Source organism: Brachyhypopomus gauderio, chromosome 12, assembly GCF_052324685.1.
Source record: "Brachyhypopomus gauderio isolate BG-103 chromosome 12, BGAUD_0.2, whole genome shotgun sequence".
In the NCBI taxonomy this organism is placed as follows: domain Eukaryota; kingdom Metazoa; phylum Chordata; class Actinopteri; order Gymnotiformes; family Hypopomidae; genus Brachyhypopomus; species Brachyhypopomus gauderio.
This window is the reverse complement of record NC_135222.1, coordinates 6515530-6535834: the sequence shown is the minus strand read 5'-3', so window position 1 is coordinate 6535834 and position 20305 is coordinate 6515530. Positions and strand designations below refer to the sequence as shown.

At 43.5% G+C, this 20305-nt stretch overlaps 2 protein-coding genes and 1 long non-coding RNA gene across 5 annotated transcripts; 2 read left to right on the top strand and 1 right to left on the bottom strand.

Moving 5' to 3' along the window:
• Positions 1 to 21: 21 nt before the first annotated feature.
• rtel1 (regulator of telomere elongation helicase 1) lies at positions 22 to 10653 on the bottom strand. Its single transcript, XM_077024689.1, has 33 exons — positions 10359 to 10653; positions 10064 to 10262; positions 9826 to 9919; positions 9584 to 9665; positions 9433 to 9493; positions 9154 to 9229; positions 8972 to 9056; positions 8791 to 8856; positions 8417 to 8570; positions 8288 to 8326; positions 8081 to 8159; positions 7850 to 7947; positions 7700 to 7755; positions 7491 to 7562; positions 7265 to 7346; positions 5517 to 5649; positions 5325 to 5438; positions 4964 to 5004; positions 4577 to 4662; positions 4276 to 4353; positions 3961 to 4038; positions 3731 to 3877; positions 3532 to 3647; positions 3255 to 3378; positions 2914 to 3088; positions 2604 to 2755; positions 2339 to 2434; positions 2012 to 2207; positions 1338 to 1475; positions 1118 to 1219; positions 810 to 1013; positions 585 to 707; positions 22 to 285 (listed from the first exon to the last, which is right to left on the bottom strand). The coding sequence occupies exons 1-33, from the start codon at positions 10458 to 10460 to the stop codon at positions 203 to 205; spliced, it is 3531 nt and encodes a 1176-aa protein (XP_076880804.1). The 5' UTR covers positions 10461 to 10653; the 3' UTR covers positions 22 to 202.
• On the top strand, positions 5799 to 8198 carry LOC143528806 (uncharacterized). Its single transcript, XR_013134529.1, has 3 exons — positions 5799 to 6433; positions 6511 to 6755; positions 7109 to 8198. It is a non-coding gene; the product is annotated as an uncharacterized LOC143528806 (long non-coding RNA).
• Positions 10654 to 10773: 120 nt separating the features above from the next.
• txlng (taxilin gamma) lies at positions 10774 to 20255 on the top strand. 3 transcript variants are annotated; one of them, XM_077024695.1, is made up of 9 exons: positions 10774 to 10887; positions 13326 to 13584; positions 13707 to 13798; positions 14034 to 14204; positions 14440 to 14634; positions 15266 to 15385; positions 15702 to 15869; positions 16031 to 16126; positions 17132 to 20255. In XM_077024695.1, the coding sequence occupies exons 2-9, from the start codon at positions 13341 to 13343 to the stop codon at positions 17432 to 17434; spliced, it is 1389 nt and encodes a 462-aa protein (XP_076880810.1). In that variant the 5' UTR covers positions 10774 to 10887; positions 13326 to 13340; the 3' UTR covers positions 17435 to 20255. The 3 variants fall into 3 exon arrangements, with proteins under 3 accessions (XP_076880810.1, XP_076880808.1, XP_076880809.1); XM_077024693.1 differs by lacking the exon at positions 10774 to 10887 and adding an exon at positions 11735 to 11956; XM_077024694.1 differs by lacking the exon at positions 10774 to 10887 and adding an exon at positions 11971 to 12381.
• Positions 20256 to 20305: the final 50 nt, after the last annotated feature.

The following is a 20305-nucleotide window of genomic DNA, read 5'->3' as shown; positions in this document are numbered from 1 at the left end:
TAAAAAAAAACAGACATAAAATAGTACAAAAATACTTTAATGTATCTTTTAAGAAGAAAATGTCATTGTGCTTATTTTAAAATAGTTAGTATTATTAAAACAGAATCACAATGATCTTTTAGTAAAACAGTCCATTTAGATACAAAACATGTAAAATAACTGCTCTGCTTCACAGTACAGAGTCTAAGAGAAATTATATGAATCAGGATGGCGGATGGGATCTCCCTGGGTAGGAGAAGAAGGATGATATCTTGCTTTGTGATTTTCCTGCAGAGAGCTGTGAATCTGTCAAATTCAAACACGGGTTAACACTAATACACTCGCAAGATTAAAATATTTAACATTATAATAACAGCAATTAGGAACAATAAATGTTTCAGTTTTCAGGATGGGATACCTATATCAAAATCTTTATATAAATAATGTGTTTTCTAGATGTCAGAGTTTCCGGCCCTAATAATAAATAATCATTATTTATTATTTATGATAATTTATTAATCATTTGAATATTTTATATTTTTATTTGAAAGGGTATAGCAGAGTGCACGTCGCTGGAGTCAGAGTGAATACGAGCTGAAGTCTACCTGGGACTGGGGTGCTGGAAGCTTCATCCGAGTCCTGGCACATCACAGAGGAACTTCCAGTCAGTGAGCTCAACATCTCTGAGAACTGCTGAGCATGGTGTGCTGGAATGAACACAGCTAACCCTTTAAAAAAAAAAACAAAAAAGTAGTTAGATTTTGACATTCCTCTATACAAGTGTTTTATTACCTCGGCACATAGACAAGGACAGATGTAGAGGGACTCACGTCTCAGAAGGACAATGTCTTCATCTCGTTCCGTCAACAGCCCCACAACTGTTGACACCATCTGTTCATAATTATTTGTTTTCTTGTATGTCTGCAATGCTACAAATAGTTGATTGGTTTTAACAGCTCCAATGGCCTTCTTTACATCAGACACCAGAGACGCACTGAACTGGCTGCCCTTGCCTGACTGCTGGGACTTCTGGCCTGGAAAAGAACACGAACGAACACACACACACACACAACAAATACTACTATTTTTCATATATTCTTAAATGCCGAACAAATCTATGCAATTTGGCCACACTTACCCTTACACGGATTGTGAGCTCCCAAATGAGGTCCACCATGATTCAGTTGTTTACTTGCATCTAGCTGTTTGCTTTGGCCCACCTCAGCAGTCCCCACTTTGGCTGAAAGAAAAGATCGTGCTGGCATGATCAAGCAGACAGACATCCGTATTCCTCAACAGTTCCGTCGCTGGCGGGTTGTCAACAGTGCAGTTGCCTGGAAACGAGGAGCAGGTGTTACCCGTGCGCTGCGAGAGAGTCTCCCTCTCCTCCCGAGAGAGCGAGTGCTCGGCCTTGTAGCCGCAGCCTTGGCCCGTGAGAAGCAGGCACCTCTCGTCGTACCGCTTCTTGTGGTGCGGCCGAATAAACTGGTAGAGCCCTGGGGGGAGAGACGTGCAGGTACGCATGTGAAAACGCATTCTGATGAGCCCTGCACTGGAGCTGGCTGCAGCTGGTGGTCTTTGTTCTCGTCAGCAGGATGTGCCCTTCCTTGGGTTTCCCCTGCGTCTTGGCTCAGTAAACCCCGACAACGGTTACGGAGACGGGGCCTTTTGAAGGTTTTTTTTTTTGGGCTCAGAATGAACCCTGCAGATGTGCGAGTACATTTGGATGTTATTTCTGTATAAGAATAGTGATCATTCCCATGAGTCACCGTTATAACCTGCAACCTACTCTGTGTGTGAGGAATGAACTCAATCTGAAAGTTTTCTTTATAAGAACTGTGCTGCATGCAGTGTGGTGGGGAGTCATGTTTCACATACAAATACTTCTAGGAAAATCAAGAAATCAGTGAGATAACCAGGTAGGATTTACATTCACTGCCCTCAGCCTTCACATGCGGTGCAACCGATCTGCGGATTACTTTGCAGGAGCCCATATGTCCACGTTTGTGTGTGTGCGCTCTCTACGACGCACCTCGGAGCAGGCCGTGCGTGTTGCGGTCTTGCGCGAGGACGCCCTCCGCTTTCAGCAGGAGGTTGTCCAGGTCGTCGGAGGCCTTGTAGGCCTGCAGCGCGTGCATGATCCGCGTGAAGCTCTCCTGACTCAAGCTTCCCTTCAGCTCCAGCATGAAGGCCTTCCCTCGGCCCGCCGCGCTCGCCTCGGACGCACTCTGAGCGGCAGGAGGGAGACATGCCAGAGGGCGTCAGGACAAACGGACGTGAAACTTTGTTTGCTTCGACGACGTGTCGCTACAATGATGTCGTCGCCACATACGGTCCGGAACGCGGGCAGGACGGTTACCTGCTCCTGGATGACTCGGATTTTGCGTTTCCCGCCCCTGCATTCGTCATCCATGCGCTTGTCGTGTTGTAGAGACAGCGTGGACAGACGGCTGGCCTGCATGAGCAGACGTAGGACAGAAAAGGAGAGTGCGGGTCAAGACGACCAAAGGCAAAAGCACTGACATTTACAATCTATTCTGATTCCTTCTGTAATTCCGTCACAAAATGGATGTCTAACAGGGTCACTTGTCACTGTTTTCCACCCATTTGAATCCTTCTCTCACCCTCTCTTCCCCAACCAAGGCGTCTGCGTCCTCAGATCTTGAGGCACTGCTGTCCAGAGCATCAAGCAGACTCATTGGCTTCTTGCTGGAGCTCATCTCCGTCTCATACTGGACACAAAGCTTGGCTGACCCATCTCCGCCACAGTGCTCCTCTGTATTGACCATACAATAAACAACAACAACAGTAATCACCTTTATTAAAGTGGCTCCATTCAGCGCGATTAATGTTTGAAGACGAACACGTGATCCACTGAGAGTTAAGTTGGCTTTTAACATGGTCTGGTTTTGGTTTGAAGAGAAGACGTCTCACCCAGTCTCCTCCTCTTCAGACTGGGCACGTGAGAGTCTAGGACTCTGGCTTTCTGAGCGGAGGGGCTGAGGCGTGACCCAGCGCCGGACCGACCGGGCCCCGTGCTGCTGCCCGCGACCGCGGTTGACGTGTCCTCACGTCTTGCCCCCTTCACCTTCTTCTCTGGTACTGGCCTCTAACGCACGTGAAAGAAATCCAGAGAACATTTTAGAAATCAAACTGGCATAATCAAATTCCAACGTCAAAGACGTCAGTCACGTGAGCAACCAATACACACGAGAGCCAGACTGAACATGGTCTGATAACCTCCATCTGGTTTATGAGGACCATAAACGACTCACCAGCTTCTGTGCAACACGGAAGAACTGTGCAGCATCCCGGACGACGGTGCCGAAGTTATCGTACATCCTCACGTAAGGCTTGACCCAAGACGGGAGCTGGGCTCGTACTTCTGTACCTTTGAACCTGCATTAAGATTACGATTCAACACCCACTCAACAGATAATGAACGTTTATGATGATCAACATCATAAAAGAACCAGCAGAGTGAGAAACCTGTTGATGTTTTGAATGAATTTCGGATTAAAAGACGGTCATTAGAAAAATCAGGGCCCGCACCTATGGTCACAGAGGAAGATGGCACCGTAATCGTCACGGTGTCGGATCACCCTGCCGATAGCTTGGTTCACAGCACGAGTGGCCTGCTGTCTGTACCACTCCTGTCCAGACAGATACTGTGCATGCACAAACTGGTCAGCATGTCTGAAGGAGAAAACATGTGCCTGTGTGTGTGTGATGTGTAGTGTGTGTTAGATACCTTCACACCACTGACTTTCTTCCTGCACGTCTCATCTAAATACTGCATCTTAAGCACCACCCGGGGGTCCATACGGGGCGGGAAGGGCAGTCCGGTGATTACCACCCCGCGCCCGTACGTGTCCGCAAAGTCCAGACCCTCGCTGGCCTGCAGAGGACACAGGCAGTGAGCCTCCAGCAGGCCGTGGGTCACCAAGGGAACGATCAGCTTCAGCATTCGTGTCCCCTTACCTTTCCCCTACATACGGCAAAGAAGCTCCCCCCGTTTGACTTTGGGTCGTTCACCTTCTCATAAAAAGCATCGATCACCTGCACGAACAAGGGTGACCCGACAGCTTGACCCGACAGCGCCGCTGGAGCTATGATATGACCTAACAGAGCTGAATCATACACTGATCCACTGCAAGAACATTTGAAAGCCATGTAAATAAAAAATAAATAAAAAAATATGAAGCCAACCAAGATGTAGAAAAACGTAGTTGTGTGTCTAAGTGGACATCAAAGCCAAAAACCTTCTCATTCAAGGTGGTGTTGTGAGGAACGTACCTCTGTAAACGTGCCTTTACCTCTGGGTTCGATGAACATGGGCTTCATATTCTCAATGCGGTCAGCGTGGCCGTTGGCCTGAGACAGTAGGGTTGGATTGGCGGTTTACTGGCATATCAACACTTAACAAAGGCTCTTCAGTACGACACTCAAATGCAATAAAGCTGTGAACAGCAATTCTTTACAGCTGTTGCCAGAGGAGAATCAAGAGCCATTAATCAGTGGCTGTCTAGTTATAATGGGTAAAGTTATCGGAAGTGATTTTATTTCATTTTTTATTTCAGGTCAGTGTCTGCTGTACCCTCCAGAACTCCAGAGTCTTGTCCAGTACAGGATATGAGGGGAAGAACACCAGCAGTCCTTGAGGAACCACTCGACTCAGATTCACTGCAAACCAACAGAAGTGAATCACTACCCAACAGAAGTGAATCACTACCCAACAGAAGTGAATCACTACCCAACAAAAGTGAATCACTACCCAACAAAAGTGAATCACTACCCAACAAAAGTGAATCACTACCCAACAAAAGTGAATCACTACCCAACAGAAGTGAATCACTACCCAACAGAAGTGAATCACTACCCAAGAGATTTTCTGCAAATGAAACATTAGCTTTTTCACATCGAATGCTGGAAGCTGAGCATGTAGGTGAGAGAGGGTCCCATTAAAGCCTGCCTCATCACTTACCAATCGTGTTTCCTAGGGATGCCATGTTCTCAGGAACAAACCTTCACAAACGAAACGCAAAACATTGTGTGGATACTGAGTTTGCATTCATCATGCTCATTATCTTCCTAAATTAACATAATAAGCCTCCTTTCTGGAGCAGAACCGAGAAAAAAACCACAAGCATAAAACGTGACGGGCCACCCTGGCGGGGCTGTCGTCTCCTCAGAGCAGAAACTGAGGGGAACATGACAGCCGAGGTACGCCAGCGTAATTTTAAGCAGAGAAACTACCCGGGCGGGACGGCCGGGGCTGATGTAATGTGGGGAAACACCACCGCCTGCGGCTCTTTTAACGAGCTACCCGGGAAACACGGGCCCACCTCCTGTCGAAGGCCGCGCTCAGCTGCACGCCGTCCGGACCCTTGTCGACGATGCTGACGAAGATCTGGTCCTGTCCGATGACATGGGGGTTCTCCAGAGACACAGGGAACGGGCTACGGAGGCAAGGGCAGAGAGCGTGAGGGTGAGCGTGAGCGGCAGGTGGGCGGTCCTGCCGGAGGAGAGGAACCTACATCTGCATCTCGCACGTGAAGGAGGTGAGGGGAGAGAGTGTGCCGCTGGTCAGGATGATGCAGCGCACGTCCTGTCTGAGCAGCTCCTGCATGCTGAAGCCCGGACAGAAGCACCAGTAGCTCAGCACGTTGCCTAAGGTGTGCACACACACACACACACACACACACACACACACACACACACACACACACACACACACACACACACACACACACACACACACACACACACACACACACACACACACACACACACACACACACACACACACACACACACACACACTCTGTAAGCAATTGAACAACTAACCTTTCTGGACAGTAAGTTCTGGTCATTTTGGGTCTTTTTCTTCCACACATTGGACAGGAATTGATACCATGACAGAGTCGTCTTCTTGCAGTCTCCCCATATTCAGCAGGTCATCTTCCCCAGTGACTGCTTCGCCTACGTACTGCAAGCTACTATGTAACCAAAGACTAGTTCTCTTGTACGTGTGAACATACTTGGACAATAAGCATGATTGGGAATCTTTTTCAGCACTTTAATGGCTCAGGTCCCATCAGTCATACTCCTGAGAATACAGCCTTCCAGAAGTTCATGTTGGGTATTATGTACAAACAAGGTCACAAACGAGGTCTCAAAGAATAGGAAGAGGAAGTTTGTTGATCTGTTTCAACAGTATTGCAACAGAGTGCCCACTCCAGCTTCTTCACACGTCTCTCTGGCCAGCCGCCACACTGGACATTCGCTTCTCGTCCGTAACTCCTCATGAAAAATCAGTAATGCCACATCAGTGGGTGAAACTGTTCAGTATGGATGATGCCAGGCAACCGACCTGGTCTGTCAAGAACATCCCACTTTTGCCAATGAACGATTGCATGGTTGCTTTGATGAACCGCGGAGAGATAAATTACTGGTAATGTGTTCTCCATCACAGCCACTTCCTTTTCTTGTTTCCTCACTGTCCTCACTTCAGGTCCTCCTTCATTTCAGGCCTTCATCTGAGGCTTTGCAGGCATTTTCCAGCAGTGACCCGGCCTTTCCTGTTCTTGAGCGCCGGGTTGCGGTCCTCCCAGGTTTTATTGAGTACTCTTCACATTATGTAATGGTAAAATGTACTGCTGGCATTTTCTTGGATCCCTTGAAAAATCAACTAATCAAAGTTGCAGTGCGGTACACGAGGTTTCCAGAGGAACGGGACGTTTCGGACAGAGGTCGTTCGTCAGCCGCGCACTGCAGTAAGTCCATGGACTTTTTGTCTGATGCATGTCCCCTGTTTTATAGGGCCATCAATAACTGGACTGCTCACTTATGTCTTGAACAGTAGTGTCGCATTATTAGTTTATTCGCAAGGGTGCCAACAAAATGTCTGCAGTGGATTCTAGCATCTGTAGTCTGTACCTGCAGTCTTTTAGGAGGGCCGACGAAGCCTTCATCTCAATAAAACAGACAGCCGTACACCCGGAGAATATTAATAAGTCCATCTGGCACATGGCCAAAACTTGTCAAAATCATAAAGATTAAATAAACAGATACACACAGATGCAAATTATTCCCTCAAATAAACGGCGTTCTGCACATGCTTGTTTAGATAATCGATCCAGTGTGCTGGAGCAGAAGGCCAACACCACACGAACGATGTCGCCGTCCTCTGGCAGAACCTTTATTCTGAAATACATGAGCTTCACCTTCATGGAGACGTTTTGGTTGGTTGCTGCGTGTCTCACTGGAAGGGCTGTCTGAGTACCTTGTTTCCGTGTAGAAGTGGATGCCCATACATCAGGGTTCTGTTTTTTCTTGAAACTGCTGGTGTCTGGATGAATGTGTACCTGAGAGGAAGAGTTTCAGGTGGAGAACAGGATTGTGTGTGTGAAACACACACACAGCTCATGTATTTAAGTAAGCACATTAACAACATATGTATCTGTTACATTAAAGCTTCTCTTATATAAACACTAGCAAACATGACAAACCTTAAATTGTTCCGTACTGTTACCCTTGTGTGGTCGCATGGTGCCCTCTACTGGTTCGACTGCAAACACCAACTGATATTGCAAAAAATAAATACCGGTAGATAGATAAATAAATGAATAAATACACTTTTTTGTCATCATTGTAATTGTAAATTCCAACAAGTTTGCAGTTTATCTAAATATGATCCATTATGAGGGCAAATACTTACTTGCAATATATCTGCAACCTTCTGTAGTCCACTGGTGTTGAGGAAGATACCAGGCCCTAAAATCATCAGTTTCACCAGGAGTTATTTTCTGTTTCAGGACTATGTAAGCGATAACCATGTGGCCTGGTCCATGCCTGCATTAATACCTACTTCCTGCCAAATACCCTGTGATCTGCTCCATCGCCTCCACAATCGCGGTGCTGGTCTCGTAATTCACATGCGCCTTTTCGAAAAGTTCATAAATGAAGCTGCAACAGAGAATGGAACAAATCTTTACAAAACAGAAAAGCAACCTTTACTTGCTTGCTTTACACCTGAAATTTACAACGTAAACAAATTTAATATTAATACGGAGACGATTGTGAGTGAAACATGAAATACCTGCCCGGCTTAGTGATTCCCTGACCATTTGAGGGCATCTCAAAACTGTTTATGGCAAATTCCAGGTCCATTAAAATTTCTGCAAGACCAGAATGTGTTTGCAAAGTTTGAATGTTCAGGTTTGAACCACCAGAACACAGTGTAACACTGTTGAATCACACTAAAATAAATCAAATCAACAACTCAAAAGAGATGTTTGTTTCTTACGTTTTACTTTAGCAATGGTTGTGATGTCAAGTTTTAGTCCTACAGGGCATAAGAAACATCTTCACACAGTGAATCTAAAGTGCACAGAAAAGTACATTTAGAAGTAGTATACGAGATTGTGAACCCAACCTGAGCTGAGGGACTCAACATTGAACTCCTCTGCAGACTCTCCTTTGGTGAGATCTGAGGCCTGCTCTCTCAAGAGTTTGTCCACAGCATCAATGGCTGAGGTCAAATCGTATGGAGTCAGGTCGAACGATGTAGACTCCTCACACATTCTCTCCTATAACAAATTCTCTTCAGTTAAACTTTAGTGTAAAATAATACCATAACTACAGCAGATCTCATATATTCAGCTGATATTGCCCCATCACCCACAGTTCCACATGCTCCTGCCCCATCTACTCCCTTTCAATGTTTATTACTCTGGCGTAAAAGGTATGAAAGGTTATGAAAAGCTAAGACTTGCCACACAAATCAATTGTTAAATAAACACTCCTCACCACATTGTGTGCCTCATCAAAAATGACAACGGCTCCTTTAAGTTCTATGTTGTGTGATCGGCGACTCTGGAAAACAAATTTGATCGTTGTAACTCAGATACCAGACATGTGCTATATTCTTTACAACTGGTTTTTGCCCTTCTGAAACAAGTTGTTGTTTTTTTCTTCTTATGATACTCACCTTTGGATCAAGGAGATAGTTGTATGGCATGAAGATCAGGTCAGCATGTTGCTTCAGCGATCGTGACAGATAATATGGACAAACTCTGCAGAACACACACATGGTTAACTAAGCAAGCATCCCTCTCAGAACATCTTGAGTAATGACTTTTGGTCTAAAGGCATTAATAGGGAGGTTCATACCTTTCCTTTTTGCCAGTTTTTACAAGATCTTCAACATCCAGGATAGAGTTCATGATGTCCTTATCAGTACTCTTCTCTAATTTTAGCACCATAAATAAAAAAGAAATAGATAATGCTTCAGTACATCAGCATTAGGTTAGAAACAATGTTCACAACAACCTACAGTGTCTTGTTCACCCTGTCAGACGATCATCTCTAATTGAATACAAGCCATTTGATTTTTGATCTATACATCTCATACCAATAAACTGTTCACCCACAATAATGCATGGTTCATACCATCAACATTGTTGTAGAAGACACAAGAACGAGAGGACACTTTAGCTCGGCACAAATGGACCTGAAGGGAAACAGTACAACATGTTAATGTTAAAACATTAAGCCTGTACTCTACAGTAACTGAATGTCATGACAGGTTTGCGTTAACCACCTTAATATGGTTGCTTTCCTGTCTTATTACTTCTTGGTTGATGCACAACTGTTCTCTGGACCCTAGAACACAGATCTTTGGCCTGTAATTCAGATCAAGATAGTAAGTAAATAGGAGTAGAATAAGGATCACCACATACTTTACAAGCTCAGCTGATACTGAATTTCTTTAAATGTTTGCATAAAAGAACTGGTTCTGTAAGCCATAAGATGTAAGTTCTTGCATCACTTTAACACACTGACCTATATGATGTGTTCTTCAGTTCACTGATGACCTGTGTCAACTGCGAATGCGTCCGGGATGCATAGATGATTTTGGGGATGTCTGTGTAATATGCTGAAAGTGCAACACAGGACATATACCTTCTTCACAAACTACAGACTGTATATTTTGATTCCAGAGCCCTCCCATAATGTGACTTTTTAAATGTCACCCACAAGAGATTTAACTATTAGATTTAACATCCGATGATGTTCATACCAGGCGTGTCCCCGTCCGTAGCTGCTGTTCCCCAAGATGACAGCGGCCTATCTGGGAAGAGTTCTGCACCTCCCATCTTCTCCGAGATCTTCCGAGCCGATATGGAGTCTTTGAAATACTGCCTCCATCCAAGCGTTGCGCAGAGCAGGCACAGGGTTTTCCCTGTGCCCGTTGGACTTTCCAGGACTCCGTTTACCTTCTACACCATGCAAAGAACACAGACTTAAGAACAGACCATGGGCACGGTCAAAAATACGGCACAAGGAACTTTAAAAGTAGTAAAAATGGCACTTACGTCCTGCAGGCACTCAATCACTTTGTTCATATAATCCTGTTGACAGGGATATGGAGTGAACGGGAACTCCACAGTGACTCCTCTTACAGTGAGGGGAGGCATGCTCGTTGATATTTGCAGGCAAACCTCCTGCAAAGCACGTTTACTCGACTAAATATTGTCGTCAACATAAATAAGAACAGCGGCAATTGTGTTTTCCTAAGATGCCATTGACTATAAAACCTCTTATCCTAACTAGCACCCATCCGGTGTTCCTGTCGCGCCATATTTCTGTCGTCTTCTTTTATTCCTACGAAGTTAGAGAAACGCATTCAAGGTTAGCCCACTACTGCCACCTGCAGGACTACAGCTTACGTACAAATATTTACAAAGATTACTACATTTATTCGCTCGAAATGTATGACAGAAGGGTAGATTTGCAACGACCACTATATTTTGCACCATAGCACCATTATCTGTAGAGGAAGAATGTTAAATGCTACTATATGCTTCCACAGCTCATAATGGAAATAAGGCCAGTGACTGACCGGTAGGATAACATGGCTGTCAAGACTTTTATCTTTCATATTCATGTATTACCTTTCTTACTTATTTTGACGTAATCTTTGTTGTTTTTTATATAGCACAAAAATTCACAGTTATGATTATTTTAAAATGTCTCGAGACAACAAAGAACCATTTCAGATAATTAATAAGTTTCATATCCTCAGTTTCACATCGGACTCGTCATTTTAAATGTGATATTTGATATGCTGTAAACCTTGTTAGAAGGATTGTTGGTCAACAGAGCCGCATTTTAATTTGTGAACGAAACATTTGAGTCTTCCAAAACCTATTAAGATATCCTAATCAGACAGAGTAAGTATCTACCAGGAGGTTTTGGTGTTCACTGATCTTTTGATCTTTACTGATCAGAGGATCTGCTCTCTTCTGTCCATGTAACTGTGCATTTGAAGAGGCATCGTCTGGTAAGGCGGACAAACGTCTTGGGCCACCCCGACCAGTGGGGCGGCGCCCAAGGGCTCGACAAACTTAAAACTTCAGCAGTGATAATGACCACAGATTGCAGTATGAAACTTGAAATCCGTATGACGACCCTGTCAACTTGAGAACAGACTGTATAATCTCACCAGAAGCTGTAGACTGTTGATTGTAGACCAACATTCTAGCTCTATAAAACATGATAAATACGACTAACTCCAACAAAAGTATATATAGCCTTAGAAATATTTATAAACAAGGCAAGAACTGCCAAAATATTTTTTTAAAGAATGAAAACGATATGGTAGGCTTTTGTGTAAATGCACTCTAAAGAGCTCTAAAAAATACACTGACACCTGTGGACAGGTGTGAACATACACTTCAATCACATTTAGTGATTTTTTTTAAACGGAGCAACAACGAGAGGAGGGGGGTTACTTGTATATCGGATAAACATAACATAACTGTATCTCATATCACCCTTTATTTCGTTGTAGTGGTACATAAAACCGAGACTTTTCGTGCTCGCTCGTCTTTATTTTTCCTGCTCGGAGTGTCGTCACAACATGGCGACTTACTGAGGCGCCAGGGTCGGTTTAAACACTGAACACATCCAGGTATGGTGGCGGTGAAATACACGAACGCCGTGTGCGCTCGCTCGACTTGTATCCGAGTCACACGTTTCCTCTGCGTGTGCCACGTCTCGGCGTGAACCTAAAACGACGGCAGCCGAATTCGCCGAGTTCGTAACGGAAGCGCCAAACGGTCCCTCACTTCACGGGTGTTATTGAAGGAAGGCGCTAGCTAGCACTCCTGCCTAGCTCAGAAACCACACTGGGCTACAGTTAAAACAAAACAAAAATGTAGTCGTGTCATTAAACCGTAATTACGTCTTGTTATACACGATGACAACGCTGTGAGGAAAAGCTTTACAATATACGAGAATAGCTGGAGAGTTCTAGTTTGATTCCCGCAAAGTTTGCCGGCTAAGCTAAGCAGCTAGCCTCGTCCAACTTGTTGTGGGGCCTAGAAGGACACTGAGGTACAAACACATCCGAGTTGCTTCATGGACTTACTGACTCTGCAGTGTCGTTATATTGTTTTCTAGGTCATGTGTAAATATGACATTTGATTGGAAATTTGATATATTCCACGTTGGTATTAAATAATAAATACGAGCTGTTTAACGCGATATTGCTCATGAATCTTAAGTTAGTCCTGTAGAAGTGTTGAAGTGTTGGGTGAAGTGTTTTATCCTGGCGGACGTGATGATGTTTTAACGGTTTGTGTGTTTTGCTCGCACTCGGTCGTTGGTGTTGATCCAACAGCAGTGCACGTGTTAAGATGAAATGTTCACCGTTATTCGAGTTACCACTGCACATTAAAAGTCAGACGCGTTGTTGTTTTATTATCTCCAGACGATCAGTCGTCATTTTGCCCTACGTTTGTTCTTTCAGCGAGGTTAGCTACTAGGTACACGGTCACATGTGGCGGCTTGTGCCGCTGTTGGTGTTGCTGTGCAGCACGTGGTCGCCCTTCCGCGGTGTCTCCACTCAGCTCCTTCAGCTTCACACACATGGATCAAGTCCTGCTCACGAGTAAAAGTGTCCAATAGTGATGTGTCTGTCAGCAGTAAAAATCTACCTGTAAATTAACCTGGTTGTAGAATCTCTCGAAGAGCTTTGGAATTACACTTGCTTTATGTTGTGAACTCGATGTACATGCTACATAAAAACGCTTATATTTCAGTCTGTTTTTCATTTTGTGACCTAACTGGTCTATGAAACTAAAGACGGGCTTCGTCAAGTAATATCTACTGTCGGTGTCAAATAATACAGTAATATGTTAAATGTTTTTACAGATTTGTTAATAGCAGAAATGAAAAATCTGATTCAGTTACACAGTCTAAGCTTGTTTTAATTGAGTATGGTCATAACTGATTACTCGAGACCTTGCCATGAGCTACGTTTACCCTTTCTCCACCAGTACGGGACTAAAACCATGGAGACTACTGCTGTGTGTGGAATAGAGGCGGGCCCACGTGGACTTGTAGATGGTAGCAGTTCCCCTCCAGACGTGGGCACCCCCACCCAGGATAATCTTAAAGAGTTTGGGGAGTTAGGTAACATGTGCTGCAGTGAAGGTGTGAGAGGGGAGACCCCTGGGAGAGAGGATTGCCAACTTGACCCCCTTGAAGGCGAACTGGACCCCAGCAGTGATCAGAACAAGGAGCAAAGCATGTTTGGTGGGTGGTGCATATATATTTTTTGCATTAGTTGTTGAGGTCACTATCACAGGCTGCTGTCCAAACCTCAGAAGAGCCCTTCCTCATATGAATGATCTTCTATTACTCTTCTGTTGCTGTAGGGAAAGAGGTCCTGCTTCTGATGCAAGCTCTCCACACCTTAGCCACTCCAGAGGAGAAGCTTGCCGCTCTTTGCAAGAAGTACGCTGATCTGGTAAGAGTCCGTGGTTTGTCAAACGATTCTGTACTCTTACTATGGTGATATTTACACACGTGGCAGTAAACTACACTGGCATACACCTAAGATCTATATGGATAAGGTGTAAGTGTGGGTGTAGATGTGTTTGGCAGAGGGCATGAAGTCGTGTATAACTGTCTACAGTAATGGCAAAGCTAGGGTACCACGCACCGTTTGGTTGGAAACATAATGCGGACTTGTGTTTCAAAAGCTGGAGGAGAGCCGCAGTATGCAGAAGCAGGTGAAGACGCTGCAGAAGAAGCAGACCCAGGTGCTCAAAGAGAAGATACACCTGCAGAGCGAACACAGCAAGGCCATCCTGGCCCGCAGCAAGCTGGAGAGTCTATGCAGAGAGCTGCAGCGGCACAACAAGACCCTGAAGGTGCGGCGTGGTGTGGCTGATTGGCTCCGCCCTCCTTCCTCCTTTCACTCCTGATTACTAGATCAGCCTTTTCTTATTGAGTTAAAGGAATGGCTGGTATGGGTTGTGGAAATCCACCTGTCGACTGAGAGGGGGGGGGGGGGGTGTCTCTTTCTCATGACTTGAGGACAGGTGTGCTTCTACAGCACTGGTGTTCATAATTGTTCTGTCCCTCCTTCCTTTTTCACTCGGTCAGGAGGAGAATGCGCAGAGGTTCAGAGAATATGAGGAGAGACGCAAGGAAGCCATGCTCCATTTCCAGATGACGTTCAATGAGATCGAAGCGCAGATGGAGCAAGATAACGCCCACAACACCAAGCTGAGGCAGGAGAACATGGAGCTGGCGGAGAAGCTGAAGAAGCTCATTGAGCAGTACGAGCTGCGTGAGGAGGTGAGGAGGTTTAAACCCTATGAGGTGAATCACTCGGCATCCAGAATGGCCCATAAACCCTCTCTTTGGGACCAAGTCGATCGTGATTTTGTCCAAGCTGTGGATTGGAAGATGTGGATTTGAACACATCAGCTAAATTGAAGAAGCGCATGGTTATGATCTGACAGATTTGCAGAATTTCTGTGTACAGATTGACACGCAACTGTCTGATTCACTCCACCACATTGGCTCTGTGATCAGGGTGATGACAGACTTGCTGGAAAGATTCAAGAGCCTGCAAACAGGACTAACGTCTAAAACCGTGGAGCCACGGTTGAACTTGTTCAGACTGCGCTGCCACATAGATGGATCTCTTTAATGTTTGTTTTGCTCACAGGATAATGCGTACATGTGCTACTTGCTATATCTGGCTTGGCACAGAAAACCTAAAGGCAATGGAAATTCCATTGCATTTTATTCTTTCTTAATTGCAAAGTGACTTCTTGAAACTGTCAAGCATTTAGTAGGACGTTTATAGAGTCTGTGTGATGAAAACGTATCGAGGTCCTTTGGAACAAAACGAGCTGCAGAGTCACCGGGAGTGTTTTGTGCTGAGGTGGGTCTGAACACAAGTACTCGCCTTTCTCCTCAGCACATTGATAAGGTGTTCAAGCACAAGGAGGTTCAGCGGCAGCTGGTCGATGCCAAACTCCAGAGGACAGCGGAGCTGATGAGGGAGGTGGAAGAGAAACAGCAACGGGAGAGAGAGCTGGTGAGGGACACACACACACACACACACACACACACACGCACTGGTCCACATGCAGCATCCGCACTGTTCATGCAAAGCATAGGTAAACAGTGTTGGTACCAAACCCGCAGAGGGGTGATTCACATTGTACAGGTAAGCTGACAACAGTGGAAATGTTTTAAGCTGCTGTGACAGGCTGTATCATTTGCCTTTGGGTTGCAGACTATCGGGGATTAATCTTATATATCTGGGCCACATCAATCATCGTTCCATCAGGTTTTTAGATAGCAGCACAGCTCTGTCCGTCAACAACGTGCCACTTGGGTCTCGTTTTCAGCTTCTCAAAGACGCGACGGAATCAAGGCGGAAGTGTGAGTTGATGAAGGAACAGGAACTTCAGCTGAAGCAGCAGCTCACCCTTTACATGGACAAATTTGAGGAATTCCAGACGACCCTGGCCAAGAGCAATGAAGTCTTCACCTCCTTCAGACAGGAAATGGAGAAGGTCAGTAGTCTGTATTCTCTCAGTAAGACGAAGCAGATTTCTGAAGCCCTCATAGCGTCATGGAAAGGAGGTGGTGTTTTTTGTTGTTGCTTTTGTTTTATAAAGCCTCACTCGAGGGACGTTTCTAGGTCTAATTCTTTCTGTTGCTCTGTTATATATAGATGACCAAGAAAATCCGGAAGCTGGAGAAGGAGACGACTCTCTGGAGGACCAAGTGGGAGGCCAACAACCAGACATTACTGCAGATGGCCGAGGAGGTGGGAGTACTAAAAGTGTCATTTCTACAGGCCTGCTACTAATATTTAGACCAAAGACTGTCTTAACCTTCCTCTAGTGTTGGTGTCGTGACCGACTTTATAAGTACTACATAAATTTGTTTATTGCATCAATAATTTTTGACTTTGTCAGGAACTTGTATTTAAACCTAATCTAAAAAAAAAGAATAATTTTACTAAATTATAAAGTGCTCTTGTTAAAATTATGACGTTTCTGTTGTTAGAGTCAGTTTCGACCCAGGTATAATATAAGATTAGAAAACAATAATAATTGCCAAAACTGAAATCATAAACGAACTATATACCAACAGCCCAAAGGCAGCTCTTCCTCCATCCATTTGATCTTCAGTTAGGGGCTTCTGTCTTAGCCCTTCTCACAAAACAAGGAAAGGCAGACATTCCCAGACATGTACGACCAAATCAGTTTAGAGTTGTGTGTACTGTCAAAAGACCCAGGGGGCCACATCAAACATTAAATTACCAATTATGAATGGTGCATTTTCCTAAACCTCTGTGTGTGGTTGTGTGTGTGTGGTTGTGTGTGTGTGTGTGTGTGTGTGTGTGTGTGTGTGTGGGGGGGGTGCGAGTGAACGAATTATCGGTCTATTTACTTATTTAATTATTCATACATACATACATAGATAAGGAAGTCTAACAATGTAACCAAGAGGTAAGAAACAAATGGATGATAAATTCTTTGTTTTTATGGCATTTAATGGCTGATTTGAGTCATGGGTCAAAATCGAGATAGTAACAGAGGGAGGAAGAAAAGAACACAAGAGGAAGGTTAAAATCACAAACCAATAACATATCTGAACTATGAATTTACTATGAACTATGAACTTACTTTTGGTAAGCTAACCGGTATCTTTCTTTGCTCTGCCTCCATGATCTAAACATTACAGATAACTGTGAATGATGAAATTTGATTCTCAAGGTTTTCTTTCTTTTTTCTTTTAAACCACTACTTAACAACCTATTTTGTAGAAAACGGTGCGAGACGAACATTACAAGGCCCTTCAGGGCAAACTGGAGCGTCTTGAGAAGCTTTGTCGAGCCTTGCAGCAGGAGCGCAATGACCTCAACCAGAAACTGGGGGCCCTGCAAGTCCCAGCGAAGGATCCGGCAGAGGAGGGTACGGGGCCACCTGACCCCCAGCCCGAGGAGCCCTTGAGTCTGCCCACAGACGGAGGCATGGCTGGAGAGATGGACTGTTTGGTCCCTGAGACACAGAGGCTTGGATTACAGCCAGACCAGGAGGAGTCGACCACAAAGCAGCTAGACGACTGAGCCAGACCCACTGAGGGACGATTTTTTATTTTTTATTTTATTTTTTTTTTTGGGAGGGGGTATATATTTTTGTGAAATGGATATCATAATTGAAGCCTAAACAGATACATATTAATATGAAAACTACTCTGTACATTGTGAATTTGGCTTTGTGACGCAGCCTTTCTACTCTTTTTTCTACCACATCTGTATTTTCGTAGGAAACGGCCTCAGCTCTAAGGTGGCTACAGCTTTAGTCTTGTTCTCTTTCAGTTTTCTGCTTCTTGCTGATCTGTGCCGTGGTTGCAGATTTATATTTTTGATGGTAAAATGTAGTTGTTGGATCTGACCTCTATGCTTGGAATAAATGCAAGTGCATTGAGATGCATTTAAGGATATTTGATATTTTCACATAGCCATATGTAGTTGAATAACCATTGTCCGAGCTGTGCAGTCACAGGGCATTCATTAAAGAGGAAGAGCTTAAGGCATGAGCTTGTTATTGTGATCTTAAAACCACAGATGGACATTTTGGTTCTAAAGAAAGACTGAATGAGTTTTGTTTTTCAGTTGCTCTGTCTATAACTGAACTTAAACATATCATCTATAGATTTATCTTAATTTTGTAGTTTTTATTTTACTCTTGAGACTCTACTGCCTGTATCTTTTCTTTTAGTGTGGGATTCTTGGAATTAAGGGCTAGTAGACTTAACAAAGCTGCTGTCAGCTGTCAGGTTATGTGGAATGTTAGGACTGCTTTGACACAGAGGCAAAGCCATAGTCTCGGCATGGTTATTTGATAATGTGGCTGTGGATTTGATTTTTCCATTGCCATCTAAAGCACTTAAGGAGGCTTAATGTTTAATGATATATCAGGTGTTATTCATCAAGAATACTATCACCATACAATTAAGAATGCTTTATTTTATGAAAAAATCTGATAATTTTACAGGACTCTTAGGAAAGTGGATCTTTGTTCAAGGTACAATAAACAGTAAATAATGAGTTTTCCTTTAAAACTTGACAAGTCATTAGTAAGTGTAGAAAGCTCTATGGTGGTAAAAAGTGAGCTATACTATTTGGGACTAATTGTCAATGTTTTATTTACCTTTTTCTTTTTTTTTACCAGTCAAAACTCAACATTATCCACATCCTCATGGTTTGTAATCTAAGTTATTTAGATTTGTGTGATTAACTTGTTAAGTACTAAAATATTTCTTGGTATACATTTTCCCTGATTAACACAATTTAAAGAATTCAAATCCAGGATATTATCCTGGGGTGAGTTTCCCGAAACGTTCGTAGCACTAAGTACTTCTTAACCTCATAAGTTTCATACGAGGTTACGAAGTACTTAGCGCTAAGAACGTTTCGGGAAACCCACCCCAGATAAATAACATTACATCTACATTATTCTAAACATTATCTAAAATATTTAAGCATCAGCAAATGAAAGAAATCAGGACGGGTCACAGGACTGCAGCAGCAGAAAAGCTTACATTTCTTTGTTTTTATTCGTTTGAGTCCTTTTTGTTTTTCAAAAAAAAATATTTTTATGACTTAAATTCTTATATGCTTGAGTACAATTCCAGCACTACATGCAATTTGTTACATTTGTTGCATTTATTTTCATTATTAGTGAAATGGCACATGTGCGTTACTGCACATCACTTCTACTAGATTGATGCACTGCTAATATAGACAGATTATATAATCTAGATCATTCCCACTCTGGAAGCAAAACTGTCTAAACATTGTGTATGTTTAAGTCTACAGGGGCCTTGGCATAACCAATTCTTTACTGGAAATGCTGAATGTGGTATTTGTTTGTTTTCCAGCAATCGGTTGTGTAATGATTAAAAAATTTAATGTCCATAAAGCATTACACTCAATGTAAATGCTACTGAATAGCTGAGGGCGTTGTAGATGTTGCTGATCCTGTGAAACTGTATGGAAGACTGAAATGATAAATGTCATCCTCTTCATTTCAAAGACTAGTTAAGCAGGCTTTCTGGGTCATATATCCTTCCATCCCTCTGAAATCCCCTTCAGTGTCATGAACCAGGACAACAGGGTTTTTACAGTGTGGTCCCTCTGGTCCCACAGCGTACAGGAACATTCCTTGATTGTTATTTAGCTTCACCAAATACATTACAGTATTGTTTTGCTCTCTGGACACGTTTAAAATGATTGTTTTCTTAACAGTATGGTTGAAACATGGCTCAGGGTGCAGTGTATCCAGGAAATGAAATTAATCGCAATTGCTTCTTTCATTTTTTTTGCCACGAAGACCACAAATAAATTTTGGTAAATATAAATGAACCACTTATAAAGATAGGTTAGATCCAGCCTCAGTCACACATGGTGTTTCATGCAGCTGTTGTCTGATCCCATTGCTGGAATGCAAATGTGAATGTTTAGGGTCCCATGCTGGAATCATTCAAATGTGAATGTTTAAGGTCTCATGCCAATGTTACATAATGTGACTCCACCAAGAAAATGTGACCTGTGCTTCTCCTTACAAGTTAGAATTTGACCTAAGTGCAGCAACTCGTCCACGCTTTTATTATTTCTGCCTCAAAGTTTTTGTGAGGAAACTGTATTTAGTTTGATTTGTAATTGACCAGATGATGTTTAAGTTGAGTACTGTTATGTTAATGTTTGGCTAGTGTCCCAGTTTGATTCTCAGGTTATGCAAGAAATCTACCTCTGCAGGTAAGACTAACTGTGAAAAGCCTAAAATTAGCTATGCTTTGAAAATGCTTTTCTTCCTTTAACTGAAACTGTCTCCTCTTAAGATTATGTTCTTGTAGTTCTGTCTTGCTTTTCAATAAAAATGTTTTATAGATTTGTCTGTGTCAAACATGATTTCATAGACATTTGTCATCTGGA

What these genes read in the sequence shown, in the direction of transcription:
- rtel1 (XM_077024689.1), bottom strand. Translation starts at nt 10,460, where the DNA reads ATGCCTCCCCTCACTGTAAGAGGAGTCACTGTGGAGTTCCCGTTCACT. An exon ending in TTGCCGTATGTAGGGGAAAG is followed by an intron (nt 3,878 to 3,960) that starts GTAAGGGGACAC and finishes TGTCCTCTGCAG; the next exon opens with GCCAGCGAGGGTCTGGACTT. An exon ending in TTCCAGCACCCCAGTCCCAG is followed by an intron (nt 286 to 584) that starts GTAGACTTCAGC and finishes TGAATTTGACAG; the next exon opens with ATTCACAGCTCTCTGCAGGA.
- txlng (XM_077024695.1), top strand. Translation starts at nt 13,341, where the DNA reads ATGGAGACTACTGCTGTGTGTGGAATAGAGGCGGGCCCACGTGGACTT. An exon ending in CAAGGAGCAAAGCATGTTTG is followed by an intron (nt 13,585 to 13,706) that starts GTGGGTGGTGCA and finishes CTGTTGCTGTAG; the next exon opens with GGAAAGAGGTCCTGCTTCTG. An exon ending in AGCAACGGGAGAGAGAGCTG is followed by an intron (nt 15,386 to 15,701) that starts GTGAGGGACACA and finishes TCTCGTTTTCAG; the next exon opens with CTTCTCAAAGACGCGACGGA.